The sequence below is a fragment of the Clupea harengus genome, chromosome 11, assembly GCF_900700415.2.
Source record: "Clupea harengus chromosome 11, Ch_v2.0.2, whole genome shotgun sequence".
Classification (NCBI taxonomy): domain Eukaryota; kingdom Metazoa; phylum Chordata; class Actinopteri; order Clupeiformes; family Clupeidae; genus Clupea; species Clupea harengus.
Window position 1 is genome coordinate 2,835,870 of NC_045162.1, and position 10,000 is coordinate 2,845,869.

At 50.5% G+C, this 10,000-nt stretch overlaps 2 protein-coding genes across 5 annotated transcripts in view; both read left to right on the plus strand.

Moving 5' to 3' along the window:
* lipeb (lipase, hormone-sensitive b) overlaps positions 1-8,603 on the plus strand; it is a 35,432-nt gene extending 26,829 nt beyond the window's left edge. For all 4 annotated transcript variants that reach the window (XM_042709019.1, XM_042709020.1, XM_012839365.3 and 1 more), the window contains 3 exons: positions 2,597-2,787; positions 3,230-3,490; positions 3,782-8,603. In XM_042709019.1, coding sequence (XP_042564953.1) covers positions 2,597-2,787; positions 3,230-3,490; positions 3,782-4,225 — 896 coding nt within the window. In that variant the 3' untranslated portion in view covers positions 4,226-8,603. The remainder of the gene's footprint in view (positions 1-2,596; positions 2,788-3,229; positions 3,491-3,781) is intronic.
* A 71-nt stretch (positions 8,604-8,674) lies between these two features.
* tmem145 (transmembrane protein 145) overlaps positions 8,675-10,000 on the plus strand; it is a 26,637-nt gene continuing 25,311 nt past the window's right edge. The window contains exon 1 of the mRNA XM_031577107.1: positions 8,675-9,260. Coding sequence (XP_031432967.1) covers positions 9,033-9,260 — 228 coding nt within the window. The 5' untranslated portion in view covers positions 8,675-9,032. The remainder of the gene's footprint in view (positions 9,261-10,000) is intronic.

Consider the following 10,000-nt stretch of genomic DNA (forward strand, 5'->3'; position numbering starts at 1 on the left):
ATTGCAAGCATTGACCTTCGACCTCAGCCAATGCTCTGCCTTATTGATTTGTGCCTCTTGTACCTCACTCCCTGAGCCTGTTCGTCTCTGTTCGTCTCTGAGTCCACCTTGAGTAGTTACCGTGGTTTCCACCCTGCCTTGTTCCTCTCTCAGTCTCTCTCCTCGCTGCAGTGTACTGGGGCCTGCCGACACTCCTCAGGCGCCCTTTGACCTTAGCGATGTCTTTCCTTCACTCTCCCAGCTCCGCCTCTTCTTCTGGTAGGAGGGTCTATACTGTCAATCAACTAATAAGCCCGCCCTCCCTCCCTGCCTTACCCTACCCGCACTGCCTTGCTTCTGCAGCTTCTGTGCTCCTTAAACTCCACTGTATGGAGCAGCTCCTTAAACTCCTCTGTATGGAGGCGCAGCTCCTGTGCTCCTGAAACTCCTGTAACTCCCCTGTGAGGAGCAGCTTCTGTGCTCCTGTAACTCCTCTGTCTGGAGCAGCTCCTGTAACTCCTCTGTGAGGAGCAGCTTCTGTGCTCCTTAAACTCCCCTGTCTGGAGCAGCTCCTGTAACTCCTCTGTGAGGAGCAGCTTCTGTGCTCCTTAAACTCCCCTGTGAGGAGCAGCTCCTTAAACTCCCCTGTCTGGAGCAGCTTCTGTGCTCCTTAAACTCCTCTGTGAGGAGCAGCTCCTGTAACTCCCCTGTCTGGAGCAGCTTCTGTGCTCCTTAAACTCCCCTGTGAGGAGCAGCTCCATAAACTCCTCTGTGAGGAGCAGCTTCTGTGCTCCTTAAACTCCCCTGTCTGGAGCAGCTCCTGTAACTCCTCTGTGAGGAGCAGCTTCTGTGCTCCTTAAACTCCCCTGTGAGGAGCAGCTCCTTAAACTCCTCTGTGAGGAGCAGCTTCTGTGCTCCTTAAACTCCTCTGTGTGGAGCAGCTCCTGTAACTCCCCTGTGTGGAGCAGCTTCTGTGCTCCTGTAACTCCCCTGTCTGGAGCAGCTTCTGTGCTCCTGAAACTCTTCTGTGAGGAGCCGCTCCTGTGGCGCTCCGTGGGGGAAAGAGAGCTCGAGCGCCAGTGAACCCTCCAGTCATAAAGCTGTAGGCCACAGGATGGAGTGCTGTGAGTTCTACTCTGAAATTGGCCCATAAAGGAACAAAGGACTAATAATACGCCCGACTGGCTTCCTACATCATACCAACAGAAACTCTGGTGTGGTAATTTCCCCGCTAAACGACTCCCCGTCGTTTTAATTAATAAACTTAATCAGCGGAGTAATATTTTAATCCCCCGTCTAAGTCGTCTCCGGCCTTGATGAGAGCTGGTGCTTCTGCCGCGGTGTGGCCGTGTGTGTGTGTGTGTGTGTGTGTGTGTGTGTGTGTGTGTGTGTGTGTGTGTGTGTGTGTGTGTGGGGGGGGGGGGGGGGGGGGGGGGTGGGGGGGGGGGGGGGGGTGGGGGGGGTGGTATGTCGTGTCCGTTTGCCAAGGTGACAAAAGCTTGGTGAAGCGAGCAGGTGCTGGCCAAATGACAGCCGATGTGAGGGACTCAGATGAGCAGCCCCCCTCTCTCACACACACACACACACACACACACACACACACACACACACACGAGGGGGCGCGCACAGGGGCTAAAGTCACACTGACACCACCATCACTGAAATGAGCCCTGACTCCTGTTCCAGCATGGTGGCTCTACCTCTCCTCCTCCCCACCATCTCCCCCCCCCCCCCCCCCCCCCACACACACACACACACTCCCCTCCACATCCTCCAATCACTGTCCTGCCTGCTTCCTTGGCAACAGTCTCCTGGTCAACAGGCTCATCCAATCTCGGTGTGGGGGGGCGTCATCCGCCCCAGCTCCTTCCTCTCCTCCTCCTCCTCCTCCTCCTCCTCCTCCTTTCTTCTGTATTTACTTTTTTTAATCCATTTGATGTTTGACTATCAGAGGCTTTGGGATTTTCTTTGCCTCGCCACTTGCTCTCTCTGATGTGTGTGTGTGTGTGTGTGTGTGTGTGTGTGTGTGTGTGTGTGTGTGTGAGTGAGAGCGATGTCTTCCACTCCTGCTGTGTGTACTCTTTTCCTTCCATCTGGCTGATCCCTCGCTCCCTCCCTCCATCCATCCGTCTCACTGCTGTTCTGCCGACTGGATGCCTGGAGTGACCTTGATCTGGGGGAATGACCTTGAGTCTGTTCATGAACAGGGCAAGCTGCAGAGAGAGAGAGGCAGTTACAGCCTCGTTGTGGGCTTATTTTGAGCTCCATTTAAACTCCAACTTGTCCTCTCTTACTCTCTCCTCTCTCTCCATCGTTATTCTCTGTCTTTCACTTCTCTCCTCATCTCTCTCGACCACACCCTCTGCCTCTGCCATCTCTCTCTCTCTCTCTCTCTCATTCTCTACTCTCTATCATTCTGTATTATCTCTCTCTACTCTCTCTCTCATTCTCTCTCTACTCTCTCTCTCTCATTCTCTACTCTCTCTCTCTCTACTCTGTCTCTCTACTCTCTCTCTCTCATTCTCTACTCTGTCTCTCTCTCTCTCTATCTCTCTCATTCTCTACTCTGTCTCTCTCTCTCTGTCTCTCTACTCTCTCTCTCTCTCTCCCCCATTAGCTCCTGCAGACGAAGTGAGGAAGAGTGTCTCGGAGGCGACCCTGACCTCTGCGCACTCTGACCCCCCGGTGCCCCCAACCCAGTCGTCTGAGTTCTCCGAGCGCAAGGACTCCCTCAAGAGCCAAACCTGCCAAGACCTGGGCACACACTTCAACTCGGTCCACAATGCACCTCTGCAGTCCGAGTGCACGGTAATGTCGGCCTTTGTGAAGTTCAGCTCATGTGGTTTTCCAAGCTAAGAATCATTGTAAATATACAAACTTAGAGTTCACAAACGTTCTTGTTTCTAGACAGCTTGTTTCTAGTTGAGCTACACACAAAAAACACAAAATAAGTTTTTCTTTTTATCAAGTCCCCATCAGTCTCAGTCTCAGAACTTCACAAAGACTGATGGACACTTGGGTTTCTAATGTATTACAGACGGAAAGAGACTTGTTCCACATCTGGTTTGTGCTGCCGCTACCTCTCTCAGTCCTTCGACAGACTGGCTGCGACAGCTGGGATTTAAATAATACAAGTCCTCCTTCCTCTCCACTGTCACTAAACACATGGATTTCTCCCCAAATTCTCCTGAAAACCCTCTCCTCCTCTCCTCTCCTCTCCTCTCTCCTCCTCTCCTCTCCTCTCCCACAGGCTGAAGACGTGAGCTTCTGCCTGTCCAAGCCGGTGGACCCCTCCATGTCCAGCGCGATGTCCTCGATGGCCGTACCGCAGTACGATGCCGACGAGGGCTCTGAGAACCCGCGCGACTTCCCACAGGGCTTCGAGCCTCTGCGCTCGGAGCAGCTGGCCGAGATGCCCACGCAGACCTCGCCCCTCGTCAGGAACCCCTTCATGTCCCCCCTGCTGGCCCCCGACAGCATGCTCAAGGGCCTCCCACCCATCCACATCGTGGTAAGACACGCCCCCAGGGGGAAGGAACTGTGTGCTTGAGGAATGAGGAGAGTTTACCATATCTTACTCTGCTTCTCTCTCTCTCTCTCTCTCTCTCTCTCTCTCTCTCTCTCTCTCTGTTTTTTCATCTCTCCAATCCATCTCTTTCATCACCCTCTTTCACTCTCGCCTCACTCTTCTCTTTCCCCATCCTGCTCTGTCTATCTCTCTCTCTCTCATTCTATATTCATCACCCTCTCTCCATCTCTCATCCCCCTCTCTCTCTATCCTCTCTTTCCTCTCTTCCCTCAGGCCTGTGCGCTGGACCCCATGCTGGACGACTCGGTGATGTTCGCCAAGCGTCTGCGTGGCGCCGACCAGCCCGTGACGCTGTGCATCGTGGACGACCTGCCGCACGGCTTCCTCAGCCTGTCGCAGCTGTCGCGGGAGACCCGCGAGGCCACCAACGTGTGTGCGGAGCGCATCCGCGAGGTCTTCCTGGGCAAGGACACCGCCTGGGCCGCCGCAGCCGCAGCCGCCGCCAACGCCCACCGCAAGCTGGAGCGCACCGACGCAGGGCTGGGGGGTCTCGACGACGCCGACCACGACCACGGCCTGCCCCTCTTCAGCAGTAGAGTAATCCCTGATGATGGAGACTGTCTGATGGGGGAAGTCGTGGAGGAAGAGGAGGGGGGCGGCTTAGCCGGACTGGCGGCTGCCAACAAGCTCGGGGACAGAGAGGAGATCGGAGCATGACACGGCCACTGAGAGGCCAGCTTTATCCCATTTCCCAAAGAATAAAGAGAAAAGGGTTGGCACATGGGATGGCAAGAGGTCTTGGACACAAATAGGAAAAGCTTGGAACAGGTGAGCGAAGAAAGGTGAAGAAAGTGAGGGAACATGACGAGAGCAGTGAAGCGCAGAGAGAGAGACGAGTGGAAGGATAAGGGTCGAGTGAAGAGAGAGTCCTGACACACTGAAGACCTGCTCCTTCCCTCTGCTCCTGGAAGAGAACACAATACCTCCCTAGTGCTACCTACCATTGCACTGTCACCAGCAACAACCAACCACTCCACACACACACACACACACACACACACACACACATACTGTACCTGTCGCCACTTTGCCTTAGAGCTGTGTAAATGCTGGAGGTTCAACCTGTGCACTCTTGAGAGATGTGCAACAGAGCACTTTCGATTGTCCTCGTACCACTCTCAAGAGGCCCACTGCAGTAACCAATCAGATAGAGATAACCACACGTAGGAAGCTCCTCTGCACTGTCTGTCCTCCAGACCGCCTTATAAAACCTTTAGTTTCAACCGCAGAGAAAGCTAAAGCTGCTACGGTTGAGAAGAGGTTGCTGTCATAGATTGGAGATGAATGGAAGATACTATTCAGTGTGAGCTGACTAAATGCAATGGATAGGAAACAAGGACAAATTCTCAAGAAAACTGGACGAAAGGGTTTGCCAAAAGCCTGGAAATGATTTTGTATTCCGTATACATGTGTTCGTATGTTATTGTTATCTAGGGCTTTCGTATTCAAGGTCACATAATCCTTTGAGTGAGAGCGCATCTGCTGGTCGTTTTGACGAGTGGATCCCATAGCCATAGCTGTTCCCTGCGTTTGGTCGTTTTGACGAGTGGACCCCAGAGCCATAGCCGTTCCCTGCGTTCTTCTGCTGCTCTTTTCTAGAATGTTCCGGTTCCAGCGACGTCTCCTCTTCCTGATGCCTCCTCGAATCCCCTCTTTCCCAGCTAGAGATTGCTGCAGCGTTACTGCAGCAGCAGCGGTAATCACTGGAGCGTAAAGTTGCCAAGCACGTCTGTCTTTTTAGGGCCACTGTCCACTTGGAGTCACTGGTGGGGAACATTCATCTCCACAATCAGACATTGATCATGGATTAGTATCAGGCCAGCAGGACTCTCGGTCCAAAAGATCTTTATTCTGTTGCTTTTTAGAGCCCCTGCTTAACGATCTTGTTTTTCTTGCTCAGCGCTCATAGCAGTGTTGCCTAGCATGCAGTCGCCATCATAGAAATCGCCTTTCCATCACGAGGTCAAAAAATAACAGCAAAAGAGGGCTAACTAGATCGCTAACGCACTGGGACTTGATCTCAAACGTAGAAATTTCTCTCTTGTCCCCCTTTCTTTCTTCAGTGTGTCTCTCCGATTGGTTCTACATACATCTCACGCCTTCTCTTTACCCCTCGCTCTCTCTTTTCCTCCCTCCCTCCTCCTCCTCATCTCTCTCTCTTCCCCCAAACTCTGTCTTTGTCTTTTGCTCTGTAATGTCAGGAGAGCTGTTGCATATTGACCCATTTCTCATCTCTGTGGCGCGCGCTCCCAGCCCGTCGAGGAATTATTTTAAGACTCGGCCTCTAGTATCTCGACGTCTGCAGCCCGCCGACAGCCTCGCGTCATCACGGCAGACCGCTGACAGGATGTGGCCTCCAATGACGCCTGTCGCTTCAGAGCAAGAAGCCGAGACAGTCTGGCCTTGTCGCGGCGGCTAACTGCCCCCCCCCCCCCCCCACACACACACACACACACACACACACACACACACACACACGCGCACGCACACACACACACACCCATTGGCCTTCAGCACTCTCGACTCTTAAGTGATGACAGGGACCTCTGATGAGCCGTCGTTCTCACACGCGCCGAGACAGAAAATGCACACCGCGGTGGTTTTTTTTTTTAAGCGACATCCAGACAGTGGTCGTCGAGCTGTTGGGCAGTGACAAGATCACGACAGGGGAGCCTAGGGGCACATTCTGACCCCTGTGAAGCAAAAAGAAAAACACCTGACTTTACAAAAAAAAAAAAAAAAAAAAAACATTCATTGGTGTCTGCTGCTATCAGCGTGGTGCAGAGGCTGTCGTGCTTTTTAGCAGGTTACCGAGGGTTACCGAGATGTATGCGCTTAGAGGGACAGACGAGCCAAACACCTTGAACAGCTGGATGTTATCGGCCTGGGTGTGTAGGGGATTACAGTCCCAATTCTGAGGGTGGCGTGGCTGGCCAGGGGAGCTTGTTAAGTCTAGGGGGGGGGGGGGGGGTGTATTTACTGGTGTTTGCTTGTGATGGGGCTATCTTAGAGCCGTTTCTTTTCCCTCTAGGAATTTATAGTAGCTTCTGCAGAGAGAGAGAGAGAGAGAGAGAGAGAGAGGAGCATTTTCTTCTTTTCTCCTGACTCACCCCCTTAGAGTCCCCATCCTTACTAGGCGCTCTGCTGTTGACGCCACTTCTTTCTTTAAAATGCTGCGGTATTTTTTTTGATCACTCCGCACTTTCATTCAGACTTTGACAGTGACGTGTGTGTATATGAGTGTATGCTTGCTTGGGTGTGTGTGTGTCCCTGAATGTTGTCTGTTCGTTTTAGCAAGTCTGTCCTTGCCTTTAGTGAAGTGATGGTAGTTGTCATTGTCAGTATTTCTGTGTGGCGCGTGCAGTTGGATGTCAGACAATGGGTATGTGCTCATATCTAAACGTAGAAAATGACATTGTTGTACCTGTTTATGGTCTCTATGTACCCCTCTTCCTTTGTTGGCTGAAAGTTGCAACTTTACCACTGCGTCGCCATGACTACACAACCACGTATTACAAGCTCTATCAGTCCCGCAATACTACAGCTGAGGGGTATAGCGTAGTGTTTACATTTAGTACCCTTACCCCATGTAAGAGCTAAGTACCAGACTCTACCCTGCTTTAGCGTAGCATTGTCCTGACTTAGAGCTAAGTACCAGACTCTACCCTGCTTTAGCGTAGCATTGTCCTGACTTAGAGCTAAGTACCAGACTCTACCCTGCTTCAGCGTAGAGTTGTCCTGACAGAGCTAAGTACCAGACTCTACCCTGCTTTAGCGTAGCGTTGTCCTGACTTAGAGCTAAGTACCAGACTCTACCCTGCTTTAGCGTAGCGCTGTCCTGACGTAGAGGTAAGTACCAGACTCTACCCTGCTTTAGCGTAGCATTGTCCTGACGTAGAGCTAAGTACCAGACTCTACCCTGCTTTAGCGTAGCGCTGTCCTGACATAGAGCTAAGTACCAGACTCTACCCTGCTTTAGCGTAGCGTTGTCCTGACTTAGAGCTAAGTACCAGACTCTAACCTGCATTAGCGTAGCATTGTCCTGTTTGTCCAATATTTGCGTCTGGAGTATGTGACATAAAGTCTGTTTCACCAGTTTGTGTGCGTCAATGCTGCATCTGGCAAGCATCTTAACCACTAATAGAACTGGTCAACCGAACACCCTTTGTGGGTATAGAGCACTTTGATCCCCTCGGGCGACGCCTCCCTAAGCCCGTAGCACCAAGGAGACCACGTGTGACACCACACATCCGTCCCCCTCACCCTTCAGTGGCAGCACGGTGGCGTGGCGTGGCGTGGCGCTTCTGAGGCTTGTTTGCTGGAAGAGGACTGATAGGGCAGTTAGGCCAGAGAACCATTGCTTTGAATTCGGAGACGCTTCTCTGGTCTCGACTGCTGAACACCTAGGAGACCTCGTTAATTACCTGGGGTCAGGGGTCATTAGAGGCCATGGTGCTTTAAGGTGTTACCAATAGGTCCACTCCTGATTTCAATGGCTCCGATTTCTTGTGTCAAATGTTTTTCTTGAACAGTTTTGTGTTTTTTTGTTGTTGTTGTTGTTGTTGTTGTTTAATCAGTCCTCAGTCATGGAGTGTTCTAAATGGGTTTCAGTATGAGGCTAGATGCAGTTGTCTTTGAGTTCTGGTTGTGTTCTGGTTCTGTCGTTCATGCTGCTGCAATGCTGGATTGGAGTCGGGCTAAAATGGGTTACAGCCACAAACATGCAAGCCATACCAAGAGACTAAATGCTGTATAGAATAGCCTTTTTTCTTTTTAATTATAAAACTGTATTATTTTAAAGTTTAAAATTTACCACAAGTGCAACCATGTGTACATGAAAGAATTTATATGAATAATAAACCATAAATGTCCTTTTTAGATACTTTATTTTTACCTCCATATTATCGTGCAGGAGCTAAGCAAGAATGATCATATGATGTGCAAAATATATTATAAATATTCCAAGATGACTGTATTTTCAGGAAAATGTTTTCCTTGTGTTGATTTGAATCTGAATAAACATTCTTCAAACAAATCTCCAAGTGCCATGCCTGGGTTTGAATTATTCTGAGATGCCTAACACACCTTCTCACTTTTAGTGGCCTTTGCAATGGTATGAGTCTAATGATCTCGTGTTAAAACAAGCCACGGCATCCTTGGAGCTGGAGCCAGAAAAACTGCCTATTTCTTGCTAGGCTGTCGAGCTCGGCTCGAGGAAGGAACACGGAGAGAACAGTATAATGAAAATAAAGTTTATCGACAGATGTTTATCGACATATACATGAAACTACAATATCAGAATTCAAAAGGTTTGCCTAAGTAAATGTTAGGAATGTTTTCCGTATGTCGCATCCTTCCGTTGGACATGCGCGTTCCGTTCTCCCCCGGGTAGACACCGACAGGAGGGGTGTCGGGGCGCGTACCCCTGTGAAAAGCGCGTCCCCATCTGAGGTATTGGGGATACATGCATGAGCAGGATACGGGAGCGCGCTCTCTGTCCCCGCTGCCCACATCTTTACCTACCCTGTATTTTCCTGCGCACTCGAAGATTGGTAAGGGTTCATCAGATCACCGCGGAGCAGGAGAACAGGTTAAAATGGAGAAGGTGCTGGGACTAGCGGTAGTGTCGACTATTTTCTGTGTCGGATCCGTTGTTGGAAAATTTGTTCAAGGAATCGTCAACACGAAAGAGGTGAGATCCACTACATTTCCACGTTTTGAGGTTTTACTATTTAGATGATGATTATTGTGTGATCTGCCCGGTGTAAGGGTCTACTTAAAGTTGCTGCAGAATGTTCTTGCATAGTCTGCCTGTCACCGCCGTTTGTATTTGCCAAAATATCGTAATTTGCGCACATCTGGTAAGCGTAGTGTCCATTAGAAAATACTGGTCCTATTAATGTTTTTTAAAGACCATCCATCAGCCGAGTCATGCGAAGACAGCCCATGTTTACCCACAACAGCAGGAGCATCTCAGCCTTCGCGATGAACACTTTCCATTACCTTTACGTCTAGCCACATAGCGGTGGTCCATAACTCAAACATCGTCGACACCGTTACAGGTGTGCTGAAGCCAAGAAGCTGTGGCTGTCGTCAACACTTAAGTCATTATTTCTCCATCATTGTCAGTATGTCATCACTGACAGACCCATACGCCTTACCTTTAAGCAGGAATACACCACTCAGACGCCAAACCTAAAGGCCAGTGTGGTTGTGTTTGGAAAGAATGAGATGAGCTGCTTTTTTAAGGGTGTTCCGTTTTTTGTCAGTAGGCTACACGTGCTCGGCGTGGGAGAAGAATGTGCGGTAGAATGTGTAGATTGGATGTGGCTCGAGCCAAATCCCAGGTGGAGGCTCTTGGCGCTCAGTACAGCCTCAGATAATTTTCCTGTCCTACTTCAATTATTGAATCCTGTCCCGTCTCCAGGTAGT